General features: G+C 44.6%; 1 protein-coding gene across 7 annotated transcripts in view; it reads left to right on the top strand.

Annotated features, from left to right (window-relative positions):
* Window positions 1–15,239, top strand: part of PCM1 (pericentriolar material 1) — a 713,620-nt gene that overhangs the window by 268,291 nt on the left and 430,090 nt on the right. For all 7 annotated transcript variants that reach the window (XM_069200330.1, XM_069200304.1, XM_069200313.1 and 4 more), the window contains exon 20: window positions 11,089–11,234. In XM_069200330.1, coding sequence (XP_069056431.1) covers window positions 11,089–11,234 — 146 coding nt within the window. The remainder of the gene's footprint in view (window positions 1–11,088; window positions 11,235–15,239) is intronic.

Raw genomic sequence — 15,239 nt, 5'->3', positions numbered from 1 at the left:
CTTCAGATGTAGGCATTCAAGGATGCTGGATCCTCAGTTGGCCCTGTAGGAAGGCGAGGTTGGGCATCATCAGCAAGTTTATAAAGTTCTTAAAGGGACAGTATTTGTTTTGTACTGTGTGTACTGTTTAGCTTAGAGCACTATTTCCTGTTTTATTTATGGTACAATATTATTTATCCCCGTATAGGTGATGTTTCTCAGCCAATCATACTGTTATTTTACTATTTTGGCTAACTAGTTAAGGAAACAGCAACAATTGCGGTTTGAACATGTTTCCTTTTATGAATTGGACTGAGAAACCTGAGGAAATCTCTTAAAGTCTATTCCAGGATCTTGAACACAGAGAGATATATCACTTTTATGAATATCCTAGAGAATCCTGTGGTGAACAACTGTAGTTACAGGTAAGTAACTTGTCTTCTTGCCACCAGCCCTGTCTTCTCCTCTCCAACATTTGCCCTTCTGCACAAGCTGTTCTGAGGAGAATGTGTGGTGCTGTGGGTTACATAGGAGGAAGGCCAAATGTCCATATTATCTTAACACTCCCACATTAGCATTGATATCCATCTTAAAAAATCTGACTCCAAAGACCAATTGACATCCAAGAGAACTGACTCAGAAAGATGTAATCGACTAACCTGTACGTAAAAATGATTAACAGATGAAGGAACAGCTTTGTAAAGAGAATTGGACCCAGGAAATGGAAGGGCATTGAAGAAACTATCTGTCTTAGTGTTAAAACATACTCAAATTTAAAGTAAATGTCAAAATGAGAAAGCCGAAAGGATGAACCTCCTGATTAGCTTTGAAGCTTTTTAATTGTTGTTTTGATGTCCTTAAAACCAAATGATTTTTTGAGTCTGTCCCACCCCATGTTTGTGACCACTATGAAAAATAAAAACTCATTTGGCCCCAATTCTTATGGGCATCATTGGAATTTGTCCTGTAAAAAGGCATCATTTGTATGATGCTTCAACTATTCCTACTCCTGCTGGAATCATACAGAAATCTATGTCCCTAAAATTCCAGGTCACGAGGCAGATGTAGTTTTTATAAGAAGCTGGAGTTGATTGTGATTACGTATCCGCATCATCATGTGATGATGGCACAGGCTTCAAACTGTCAATAGTTTCATAGAACAGACATTTAATCTGTTGTAGAAAGACTCCTAGTTCTGTCTCATTGTATCAGTCAACTGCTGTTGAGGACAAGAGTAGCCAGAAAATTTAAATACCCCCCACTTTGAATCAAAGCTCTGATGGAACCAAAAAAGTTATGCAAGTGAGTGTGACCATGCTAGAAGAGCTATTCTGTCTCTTCCATCCGAAGCATCTATCCATGCCTCCTTTCACCGTTCTATCCATGTGTTGATATTCACCATTTCACATTTACATTCTATCATGACTTTAACCATTTGTTCCATCTATCCACCCTTAAATCCTTCCATTCTGTCACCCATTCACCTACCCATGCATCCCTCACCCATTCACCCAACCATGCATTCCTTCACTCATCCACCCTTTCACCCACCCATGCATCCTTAAAGGTGTCCACTCATCATTTCACCCACCCACACTTCTATCCTTTCACCCAGGCATTCTTTGACTGATCCTTTCTCACTCTCAAATCCCTTCACCCAACCTTTTACCCATTCTAATACCCACCCATCCTTTCACCCACCCACTCAACCTTTCACCCACCCACTCATCCTTTCACCCATCCAGCCTTTCACCCATCCACTTTTTCATCCATGCATCCTTTCTGCAATGTATTCACCCACCCATGGATCCTTTCACTCAACCTTCCCTTTAACTTTCCATCCATCTTTCTCTTTTCTTTCAAGTCACCTTTCTTTGGTTAGTTATGAGCTTTTGTCTGTTAGTTGTAGACAGAAGAGGCCCATAAAACACTCACCCCCCCCCCCCCCACTGTAGCTGCTAAGGCCTTGGACGGAAGGGGCAGGATTGAATTCACAGCGCCCCTAATTGAGGCCAGTAAATCTTCTTACATGAGTGAACAAGTGCATAATGACACCCAGTCCTTACTGGTAACCCCTAACTCAACAGTTAATAACGCAATAAGTTGACACTTTGTTCTCATGTATGTATGTACAGGGAGTGCAGAATTATTAGGCAAATGAGTATTTTGACCACATCATCCTCTTTATGCATGTTGTCTTACTCCAAGCTGTATAGGCTCGAAAGCCTACTACCAATTAAGCATATTAGGTGATGTGCATCTCTGTAATGAGAAGGGGTGTGGTCTAATGACATCAACACCCTATATCAGGTGTGCATAATTATTAGGCAACTTCCTTTCCTTTGGCAAAATGGGTCAAAAGAAGGACTTGACAGGCTCAGAAAAGTCATAAATAGTGAGATATCTTGCAGAGGGATGCAGCACTCTTAAAATTGCAAAGCTTCTGAAGCGTGATCATCGAACAAACAAGCGTTTCATTCAAAATAGTCAACAGGGTCGCAAGAAGCGTGTGGAAAAACCAAGGCGCAAAATAACTGCCCATGAACTGAGAAAAGTCAATCGTGCAGCTGCCACGATGCCACTTGCCACCAGTTTGGCCATATTTCAGAGCTGCAACATCACTGGAGTGCCCAAAAGCACAAGGTGTGCAATACTCAGAGACATGGCCAAGGTAAGAAAGGCTGAAAGACGACCACCACTGAACAAGACACACAAGCTGAAACGTCAAGACTGGGCCAAGAAATATCTCAAGACTGATTTTTCTAAGGTTTTATGGACTGATGAAATGAGAGTGAGTCTTGATGGGCCAGATGGATGGGCCCGTGGCTGGATTGGTAAAGGGCAGAGAGCTCCAGTCCGACTCAGACGCCAGCAAGGTGGAGGTGGAGTACTGGTTTGGGCTGGTATCATCAAAGATGAGCTTGTGGGGCCTTTTCGGGTTGAGGATGGAGTCAAGCTCAACTCCCAGTCCTACTGCCAGTTCCTGGAAGACACCTTCTTCAAGCAGTGGTACAGGAAGAAGTCTGCATCCTTCAAGAAAAACATGATTTTCATGCAGGACAATGCTCCATCACACGCGTCCAAGTACTCCACAGCGTGGCTGGCAAGAAAGGGTATAAAAGAAGGAAATCTAATGACATGGCTTCCTTGTTCACCTGATCTGAACCCCATTGAGAACCTGTGGTCCATCATCAAATGTGAGATTTACAAGGAGGGAAAACAGTACACCTCTCTGAACAGTGTTTGGGAGGCTGTGGTTGCTGCTGCACGCAATGTTGATGGTGAACAGATCAAAACACTGACAGAATCCATGGATGGCAGGCTTTTGAGTGTCCTTGCAAAGAAAGGTGGCTATATTGGTCACTGATTAGTTTTTGTTTTGTTTTTGAATGTCAGAAATGTATATTTGTGAATGTTGAGATGTTATATTGGTTTCACTGGTAATAATTAATAATTGAAATGGGTATATTTTTTTTTTTGTTAAGTTGCCTAATAATTATGCACAGTAATAGTCACCTGCACACACAGATATCCCCCTAACATAGCTAAAACTAAAAACAAACTAAAAACTACTTCCAAAAATATTCAGCTTTGATATTAATGAGTTTTTTGGGTTCATTGAGAACATGGTTGTTGTTCAATAATAAAATTAATCCTCAAAAATACAACTTGCCTAATAATTCTGCACTCCCTGTAGAGTATGTTTTTAGAAGTACAGAAAGGATACAGGTAGATAATGCCTCAAAATGAGTCTCGAAATAGAGGAAGTAAGTTTAAGATTTTTAGGGAGAGGACTATGGTAAAAGCATTTTTAATAATCATTCAGCAAACAGTAACTTAAATTTGGTGCAGTGATGTTATTAAAGGTGGTAAAGGTATCCTGTGGCTGAGAGAGGTGTGATGAAAGTGAACATTGTCCAAATGTAAAATGCTTTGCGTCAGATAGAGCGTGAATTATTTTATTTGGAATCTTCTTGGTGGCTTCATGATTACATTGAAAGTCTTTTTGGCAGCCTTTACCACTTTCATACCAGGAGAGTTCTATACATTTGAGCCCAAGATACCACCTGTTCACCTGGGGGGATATAATTTGTACAATCCTTATAGCTGTTTTTACTTGCAGTTTTAGGCAATACCCCACAGAAGGTGCTTCCGAGTGAGATGCCTGTGTGCCCATTATAGTGAACCACTGCAGCAAACCGTGAATTACCTATGGCTTCCCAAAGTGCATTTTCCATAAAACATTCACTCTTGCCAGTGTTGGTTACTTCTGGTGTGCTCTCAATATTGTGGGATATTTTGAAGATCAGGAGCAGTTTTTGTTGTTGCTCTTTTCTTTGTATTAGTGTACCCAGAAAACTGTTAAAAGATAGTTTACAGTACACTGTTATTCTAAGCTTACACACAAACAAATGAGCAGAAAATAACATTGTACTGTGTGGGGCAGTGCTGTATGTTTTACTTTTACAGAGTGCTCTCCTTTGTCGTAATTGTCTCTGTTTCTGTCTCATCTTTTAGACCATGCTCATACTAGGATCATACTTCATCAATGTTGTAGTTGTCATCTGTGGCCACTCCTGCCTTGTACAGTGGGTTTAGAATGTCTCCCCCACCAGTGGTCACTTGCCATCCACCTGAATTAGAGTGCAATGGGAATCTACACCTCCGTGCCACGTTCACTATTACAGATGCTCTAAATTACTCTGCTTTACTCCAAATAAGAACATGCTGTTAATCACACAGGAAACGGGAAGGAGAACCCATTACACCATCTCCTGGGCCACAGTTCCACACAGCAGACCACCAGTAGTAAGGATGTTTTCCAGAAGACTCTATGATCTACATATCACCCAGTTTCTGCTCCTACTTATGGAGTTAAGACACACAGCATTGTGTCCCTTGAACACCATGATTAGCTGAATCATTCTGCTGAACAGTAGATTATTTTGGCAGGTTTCTGATTGAGCAAATCATTTGGCAGTGCAAATTTATTAGTCAATTTATACTGTACTTAATAAGGCTACCATTTTCGGCTTCAGCTTGCCATTTTGATGGGTAGACAGTTTCCAAAGTGGTTGAAGTAAATTTGAAACGTTAAGCTCAAGTACAACCCATTACAGGCAAGTAATTGTATTAACTTATGTTCGATGGCATCTGTCGCTGTAGATACGCATGTTCTGCAATAGCTCGCCATCTGGTGTTGGGCCGGAGTGTTACAAGTTGTTTTTCTTCGAAGAAGTCTTTCGAGTCACGGGACCGAGTGACTCCTCCTTTTGTCTCCATTGCGCATGGGCGTCGACTCCATCCTCGATTGTTTTTTTTCCGCCATCGGGTTCGGACGTGTTCCTGTCGCTCCGAGTTTCGGAACAGAAAAAATAGTTAATTTCGGAAGATTTTCGTCGGTATTGTTGCGTTCGGGATCGGCGTACTTAGATTCAACACCGCATCGAAGATCGAAGAGCTCCGGTGCCCTTCGGGGTAGTTTTTCGATCCTCCGTCGGGGCCTGGTCGGCCCGACCGCGTGCTGAAGAACGCCGATGGAACGGACCCCGTTCCGTTTCTGCCCCAAATGCCACAATAAATACCCCTACACAGACCAACACTTGGTCTGCAACCTGTGCCTGTCACCTGAGCACAGCGAAGACACCTGCGAGGCCTGTCGTGCGTTCCGGTCCCGAAAAACACTCCGAGACCGTCGAGCCAGAAGACTTCAAATGGCGTCCGCACCGACAGCCCGACGGGAGTTCGAGGAACAGGAAGAGGAAGGTACCTTCTCGATCCAAGACTCAGACTCCGAAGGATTCGACGATACACAAACCGTGAGTAAGACGTCGAAAACCACACAAAGAAACATTTACAAGGCCCAGGGGATGCCACTGCCACCAGGCCATGGCTCAACCCATAAAATCGGTGACCAACCGTCGGCACCGAAAAAGGCCCAAACAGTGCCGAGATCGTCCGACTCCGGTCGAGACACCGGCACGCAGCCTTCTCGGGACCGAGAAAGTGCTGGAGACAAGCCTCGACACCGAGATGCCGGTGTGGACACGGCTCGACGCCGAGACAGCGGCACCGAAACAGATCGACGCCGAGAGGTTTCGGCCCCGAAAAGGAAAAAAGTCACCTCGGAGCCGAAAAAACACGCAGACAAAGTTTCGACGCCGAAACAAACTGCAAGCGACCCAGCTTCAGGCTCTTATACAGAAGAGCACTCGCTAACCTCCCAAATGCAGAAGCATAGGTTTGAGGAAGAGCTACAAGCAACTGATGCGGACCATACGCAAAAGCGTATCTTCATTCAGCAGGGGACAGGAAAAATAAGCACCCTTCCCCCCATTAGGAGAAAGAGAAGGTTGGAGTTCCAGACGGAACAAGCACCACAACCAAAAGTGGTGAAAAGAGTTACACCACCACCCTCTCCTCCGCCCGTGATTAACGTTTCACCAGCACAAACGCCATCACACTCCCCAGCTCACACCACCATGAGCCAGGGTGACCAAGACCAGGACGCATGGGACCTATACGACGCCCCAGTGTCAGATAACAGCCCAGAGGCATACCCTACAAAACCATCTCCACCAGAAGACAGCACCGCGTACTCTCAGGTGGTGGCTAGAGCAGCACAATTTCACAACGTAAGCCTCCACTCAGAACAGGTCGAGGATGATTTCTTGTTCAACACACTCTCCTCCACCCACAGCTCCTACCAAAGCCTGCCTATGCTCCCTGGTATGCTCCGGCACGCAAAAGACATATTTAAGGACCCGGTCAAAAGTAGGGCAATCACACCAAGGGTGGAAAAAAAGTATAAGCCGCCTCCTACAGACCCGGCTTTCATCACAACACAGCTGCCACCAGACTCTGTTGTTGTAGGAGCAGCTAGGAAAAGGGCCAACTCTCACACATCTGGAGATGCACCACCCCCAGATAAAGAAAGCCGCAAGTTTGATGCAGCTGGTAAGAGAGTCGCAGCACAAGCTGCAAACCAGTGGCGCATCGCGAACTCCCAGGCACTACTTGCGCGCTATGACAGAGCCCACTGGGACGAGATGCAACATCTCATTGAACATCTGCCCAAAGACTTCCAAAATAGGGCCAAACAAGTGGTTGAGGAGGGACAGGCCATCTCCAACAACCAGATCCGCTCCTCCATGGACGCTGCAGATACAGCTGCACGGACAATTAATACATCTGTAACTATCAGAAGGCATGCATGGCTCCGAACGTCTGGATTTAAACCAGAGATTCAACAAGCAGTTCTCAATATGCCTTTTAATGAAAAAGAACTGTTCGGTCCAGAAGTGGACACAGCGATTGAGAAACTCAAAAAAGATACGGACACTGCCAAAGCCATGGGCGCACTCTACTCCCCGCAGAGCAGAGGGAATTACAGCTCATTCCGTAAAACGCCCTTTCGAGGGGGGTTTCGGGGTCAAAGCACACAAGCCAGCACCTCACAAGCCACACCGTCCAGTTACCAAGGACAGTATAGAGGAGGTTTTCGGGGACAATATAGAGGAGGGCAATTCCCTAGAAATAGAGGAAGATTCCAAAGCCCCAAAACCCCTACTACTAAACAGTGACTCACATGTCACTCACCCCCTCCACACAACACCAGTGGGGGGACGAATAGGTCATTATTACAGAGCATGGGAGAAAATCACTACAGACACTTGGGTTCTAGCAATTATCCAACATGGTTACTGCATAGAATTTCTACAGTTCCCTCCAAACATACCACCAAAAGCACAAAATTTAACAACACACCATTCCAATCTCCTAGAGATAGAAGTGCAGGCACTATTGCAAAAGAATGCAATCGAATTAGTGCCAAACACACAAATAAACACAGGAGTTTACTCACTGTACTTTCTGATACCAAAGAAGGACAAAACACTGAGACCAATCCTAGACCTCAGAGTAGTCAACACTTTCATCAAATCAGACCACTTCCACATGGTCACACTACAAGAAGTATTGCCATTGCTAAAGCTGCACGACTACATGGCAACTTTAGACCTCAAGGATGCCTATTTCCATATACCAATTCACCCATCGCACAGGAAATACCTAAGGTTTGTATTCAAAGGAATACATTACCAATTCAAGGTACTGCCTTTCGGATTAACAACCGCACCAAGAGTCTTTACCAAATGTCTAGCGGTAGTCGCTGCACACATCAGAAGGCAGCAAATACATGTGTTCCCATATCTAGACGACTGGCTAATCAAGGCCCATTCGTTAATAGAGTGCTCAAATCACACAAATCATATCATACAAACCCTCTTCAAACTAGGGTTCACCGTCAATTTCACAAAATCCAAAATTCGGCCACGCAAGGTACAACAATACCTGGGAGCCATAATAGACACATCAAAAGGAGTAGCCACTCCAAGTCCACAAAGAATTCAAAATTTCAACACCATCATACAACGCATGTATCCGACACAAAAGATACAAGCAAAGATGGTATTACAACTCCTAGGCATGATGTCATCATGCATAGCCATTGTCCCAAACGCAAGACTGCACATGAGGCCCTTACAACAATGCCTAGCATCACAGTGGTCTCAAGCACAGGGTCACCTTCTAGATCTGGTGTTAATAGACCGCCAAACTTACCTCTCGCTTCTGTGGTGGAACAACATAAATTTAAACAAGGGGCGGCCTTTCCAAGACCCAGTGCCACAATACGTAATAACAACAGATGCTTCCATGACAGGGTGGGGAGCACACCTCGATCAACACAGCATACAAGGACAATGGAACGTACAGCAAACAAAACTGCATATCAATCACCTAGAACTTCTTGCAGTTTTTCAAGCACTAAAAGCTTTCCAACCAATAATAGTTCACAAATACATTCTCGTCAAAACAGACAACATGACAACAATGTATTATCTAAACAAGCAGGGAGGGACGCACTCCACGCAGTTAAGCATGTTAGCACAAAAAATTTGGCATTGGGCAATTCACAACCAAATTCGCCTAATTGCACAGTTTATACCAGGGATACAAAATCAACTCGCAGACAATCTCTCTCGAGATCACCAACAGGTCCACGAATGGGAAATTCACCCCCAAATACTGAACACTTATTTCAAACTCTGGGGAACACCTCAGATAGACTTGTTTGCGACAAGGGAGAACGCAAAATGCCAAAACTTCGCATCCAGATACCCACTCAAACAATCCCAAGGCAATGCCCTATGGATGAACTGGTCAGGGATATTTGCTTACGCTTTTCCTCCTCTCCCTCTCCTTCCTTACCTGGTAAACAAACTCAGTCAAAGCAAACTCAAACTCATATTGATAGCACCAACTTGGGCAAGGCAACCCTGGTACACAACGCTGCTAGACCTATCAGTGGTACCCTGCATCAAATTGCCCAACAGGCCAGATCTGTTGACACAGCACAACCAAAAGATCAGACACCCAGATCCAGCATCGCTGAATCTAGCAATCTGGCTCCTGAAATCCTAGAATTTGGGCACTTACAACTTACCCAAGAATGTATGGAAGTCATAAAACAAGCAAGAAGGCCATCCACCAGGCACTGCTATGCAAGTAAATGGAAGAGGTTTGTTTGCTACTGCCATATTAATCAAATACAACCATTACACACAACTCCAGAACATGTAGTGGGTTACTTGCTTCACTTACAAAAATCTAACCTAGCTTTCTCTTCCATTAAGATTCACCTTGCAGCAATATCTGCATACCTGCAGACTACCTATTCAACTTCCCTATATAAAATACCAGTCATTAAAGCATTCATGGAGGGCCTTAGGAGAATTATACCACCAAGAACACTACCTGTTCCTTCATGGAACCTAAATGTTGTCCTAACTAGACTTATGGGTCCACCTTTTGAACCCATGCACTCCTGCGACATACAGTTCCTAACCTGGAAGGTGGCATTTCTCATCGCCATTACTTCCCTGAGAAGAGTAAGCGAGATTCAGGCGTTTACTATACAGGAACCTTTTATACAACTACACAAAAATAAAGTCGTCCTAAGGACCAATCCTAAATTTTTGCCAAAGGTTATTTCACCGTTCCATCTAAATCAAACAGTGGAACTTCCGGTGTTCTTTCCACAGCCAGATACCGTAGCTGAAAGGGCACTACATACATTAGATGTCAAAAGAGCATTAATGTATTACATTGACAGAACAAAGAACATCAGAAAGACTAAACAACTCTTTATTGCATTTCAAAAACCTCATGCAGGAAACCCAATTTCAAAACAAGGTATAGCCAGATGGATAGTTAAATGCATCCAAATCTGCTACCTTAAAGCTAAACGACAGCTGCCCATTACACCAAGGGCACACTCAACCAGAAAGAAAGGTGCTACCATGGCCTTTCTAGGAAACATCCCAATGCAAGAAATATGTAAGGCAGCCACATGGTCTACGCCTCACACATTCACCAAGCACTACTGTGTAGACGTGTTATCCGCACAACAAGCCACAGTAGGTCAAGCTGTATTAAGGACATTATTTCAGACTACTTCCACTCCTACAGGCTGATCCACCGCTTTTGGGGAAATAACTGCTTACTAGTCTATTGCAGAACATGCGTATCTACAGCGACAGATGCCATCGAACTGAAAATGTCACTTACCCAGTGTACATCTGTTCGTGGCATCAGTCGCAGTAGATTCGCATGTGCCCACCCGCCTCCCCGGGAGCCTGTAGCAGTTTGGAAGTTACCTTCAATTATTTATATATGTATCATCTCAACCTTAAATAAGTGCATACTTAGTCACTCCATTGCATGGGCACTATTACTACAATTCAACTCCTACCTCACCCTCTGCGGGGAAAAACAATCGAGGATGGAGTCGACGCCCATGCGCAATGGAGACAAAAGGAGGAGTCACTCGGTCCCGTGACTCGAAAGACTTCTTCGAAGAAAAACAACTTGTAACACTCCGGCCCAACACCAGATGGCGAGCTATTGCAGAACATGCGAATCTACTGCGACTGATGCCACGAACAGATGTACACTGGGTAAGTGACATTTTCATTTCACAATAAATATTTACAATGAGAAAACTACGTCTGAAACCTAATCCTGTTTTTTTTCTGTCTCCTGAATCAGACACTGTCCTATCTACTGCAGAGTCTACTTACTAGTCCTTACAGCGTGATGCCCAGCAATGTTGGCTCTCCACAAGTACACCTAATAATGCATCAGTTAAACCAATGCTATACCCAGCTCACTTGGCAGCAGAACAATGTTCAAAGGTATGTTAACAGAATGCCAGAAAAAGTGAATAATTCCCAAAATAATTACTATTACAAGTATTCTTGCTGCATACCGCTCTAATGTTGAATGCTTTTGCCCACAAATTACACAGCCTTCATGTTTTTTAATTCTACGAAATCATCTGCATGACCCCTTAGCTCTGGTGGTGGGGCCTCTGAGGGACCCCCACTCGGGGCTAAAAAGCATTTATTTTTTATTTTACGAGCTGGGATGGGTGGATTTGCCACTGCAGTAAAATAATAATAATAAAAAAAGATATAATGAAGCGGAGGGTCCCGTGCTTCGTTATTCTAATGCCCCTGGGTGGGCCAAGTCCCGGGGGGCTTTTGTGGGGAAAAAAAGGAAGGGTGGGGGGTGATGTTGGGGGTACTTCTGGCCCCTCCAGCTGCCCTGGGGACCGCAACCCCCAGGGGCAAAATGCAATTCATCTACGTGGGCCTGTGTGATACTGGGTGATGGTAGAGATTTGGACTTCTCCCAGTTGATGGTGAGGCCTAAACTGTTGGGTAAGGAAACATATCTTACACATACAAAAAAAATGTACATATGTTTTTTTGTGCTTGCAAATGGCCCGATTCGCAGAATAGCGATTTGCAGTGTAATATAAAAATGTTTTGTGACCAAAATGAGGTTGCAAAACATTCACTGTTTACAACCAACTTTAAGTTGGTGGCAGCCCATTTGCAAATAGGAACGGTTCTTCACCCCTTCCCCCCCCTTGTGAATGTGAGTATAGACATTTTTTAAAAGGAGGAGGTGGACCAATGCCTAAATAAAGAAAACTTTTCAGTTTTCGTTTTTAAATGCATCCCGGTTTCCTCCATTGGCTATTTTTAAAAAAGAACTGCTCTATTTAAACAGCAACCACAGACATTGTGGTCTGCTGATCCCAGTAGGCCACCATCCCTATGATTTTTGGACATTCCCCATGGGTCATAAACTGCGACCTACCTCATGAATATTGATGAAGTAGGTCCCCTTGCGACCTTCTGGGAATCACTAAATTTGTCTGAGACACAGTAGTACACTGCGGTTTGTGATTTCCTATTTGCGAATCGCAAAACTACACAATTAGTAAATTGGAAATACAAAGCTACTTACATCTGGCCCATAGTTATTTGGGACAACTATAATTGCTGAACTTCTAAGGTTCTGTGTGTGGAAAATCAGAACCGAACTTTAATGGCCCTGTAACCTTTGGTTTTTCAGTGAATTTCTAAGGTTTTTGTAATTCTATTTCCTAACTATAACATCCATGTAACCTTAGTTATTCTTTTCAGTTAATTTCTAGTTTTTTTTTTTTTTAAACGTAAAATAATATTTAAGTACCATACGATAATGCAACTGCTCACACGTACAGGCTTTGTCAGTGCATGGCAGGGGAGTGTTGTCCTCAGGGCCTGGGCTGCAGCCAGGCCCTGCAGCCAACCTATGGGCCCCCCTCCCCGGTCTGCTTCTGGCCACGAGGATCCAAGGGGGTGTACACAACCCCCATCCCAGACTCATTTTTGGGCCAGAGGACCCCATTCCTGGGGTCCCTCTATAAAAGGGTGGGTGCCATGGTGCCCACCACCACACTATGGCTGGTGGCTGTGGGGGAGCCCTAAGGCCCCATGTGGCTCCAGTCGCCTCCCTGCATCTTGCAGGTGCCGGAATTGCTCCCAGCAGCAGGGAGCATCTAAAAGTGCTGTTCCCTGTTGGAGTGAGCAATCTTATCATCTGTTTCCCTGTCTGCTTAACTGCTCCAGCCTCCCCGTAATGAATACACTTGGCCCTGGAGGATGGGGTCCCCAGGGCCAGAAATAGGCATGGGGTAGGTGGCTCTACTCACTTTAACCCCCCCATATATTTAAAAATAAAATAGCAGCCGCATTTGTTTTTGCTGTAATCTCGGGGAGTCCTGTGGATTGCTGCAAAAAAGACCAATTTATTGCTTTCACTTTGGCCCCAGGGCAGGAGGGGGTAAGGGGGGCAGGTGCCTCTGGGTCTACCAGAGAGGCCAGGGAGCAGGGTGTCCCTACCTTACCCCATTTTATTATTTTAGTTATTTATTATTTAACTTCCGGACAGGGCATTTAGACCCGGAGTCCTGTAATGGCTGCCAGCAACGTTTTTCTCATGTCGCTTGCAGCCAAACAGAGCGCATGCTCGAGCAGAAGGCTGATTCCAGAGGGAATGAACGGGCACAAGGAGAAACAAGCTCCCTGGGCCCATTAGAAGGGTCTATTAGAAGAAAATTAGTTACTTACCTGTAACTGTAGTTCTTCAGTATTGGAATCTTTCATAGATTCACATGCTTGAATCATTCCCCGTCATCGAGATGGGAGCCCCCGGTACAATTACACAAATAGTGTTGAAATATATTAATACCAGGGCCCTAGGCCTCTTCAATTTAACAGTCTATTATAGTAATTTTAAGAAAAAGGACCAAACTTGAGCATCCACCATTCAGACGACACCACCCTCTAGAATCCTCCTGAGAGAAGCTCCAGCACCTCAGATTTTCTACCGCACGTTGTGCTAGGGAGTCTCCTCAGAGCTCTGCTCTTTCTTCACACCTTTGGATTAGCTTGAAGCTATTTTTCTCTTCTAAAACTTGTTTTGACTGATTGGGGTTAACACCTACAACATGTTTGACAAGGAGAAGAAGGGTTTATTCAGAAATTCCAAAACTTGTGGTAAGAAAATATTACATTCTGAAGACCCTCATCAGGATTGCATATACTACCTCTATCCAGACCAATGCGCCAAAGACTGTAAGGTTTGTTGTACCTTTTCCCTCTTGAAGGATAGAGAAGGCAGATTATTGATTTGGCTGCAGAAACTTAAGTACAGAGATAAACCAGTCTCTGATTCTGATAGTGATGACTCCTCTACATCCAAAAAAGTCATCAAAAAGGGCGAGATTAGACACAAGATCACCTTCCCAACAATCGAGGAAAGCCCACAAAAAGACTGCCTCAGGGTCTTACAAGGGCTGCAGCCCCTCTACTTCACCTCCTAAATCTTCCAGGAAAGGGGAGAGAGAGGTCATGCCAGCATTTCTGAAAGGCATAAGAAGTCATCCTCTGTACCACCATCTGTGCCTTTCGAAAGGCCCTCATCTACTTCTGCAGCTATGAATGTACCGTTGACGACAGACTCATTGTTGACGAGACCGTTGGTGAGTGCTTTTCCACCGTCGTTGACGACTTCCACTGTTCCACTGTCGACAGTTGTGACAACGACATCGTCAACGAGTGCCCCACCGTCGTCGAGAGCAGCGTCCATGACGTCATCGTCGACGAAGATCTACACCTCCTAATCGTCGACTGCGGTAACAACAGTATCTACTTTACCATCGTCGACAGTAGACTCTTCGGTAAGGTTGTCGACGATCAAGATCTCCATGCGTTGGGCGACGACGACGACTCCGCCGCCGAAGACTATATCTGCGCCATAGACGAGGGAAAAACATAAAAAAACAAGAAGGACTTACTCAAAAGCACACCTCACCTAATAAAGGGACCCCTCTCATACCAGTTGACTTGTTAGAGGGGGATGTAGAGTCAGGCGACGAGGGTCCATTTGGAACAGCCCATAGCCCCTCTCAATTGAACGTCAAATATCAGGATGAAGATGAATTTGAGGAAACTTATGACCCTCAGTACAATGGAGGAGATAAACAATACCAGGAAGGGGCATACGTTCCAACCTAGTTGCTATCTGACCTCCGAGCGATGCTGGCTGATTACAGTAGGCGTTTTCCTCCTCAAGGGGAGCAACCTTTGCCGTCTCCCATCTCCGGGGTTACCACTCCACGTCAGACTAACCTCATTGCCACTAACAAATGTGACCACGCCAGATATGACTTTACCTCAGGACACTGACATGTCGGAAGGGGATCAGGAACAAGGGAAGCTCCTTGACACTCATTCAGAGTGGGATGAATACATTATTCCTGCTCCTCCTTCTCCTTCACAGTCAAAGATAGAATCCCCTCC

This window comes from Pleurodeles waltl, chromosome 1_2, assembly GCF_031143425.1.
Source record: "Pleurodeles waltl isolate 20211129_DDA chromosome 1_2, aPleWal1.hap1.20221129, whole genome shotgun sequence".
Classification (NCBI taxonomy): Eukaryota; Metazoa; Chordata; class Amphibia; order Caudata; family Salamandridae; genus Pleurodeles; species Pleurodeles waltl.
Note: the sequence above shows the minus strand (reverse complement) of the source record. Positions and strands in the feature narration are given on the sequence as shown.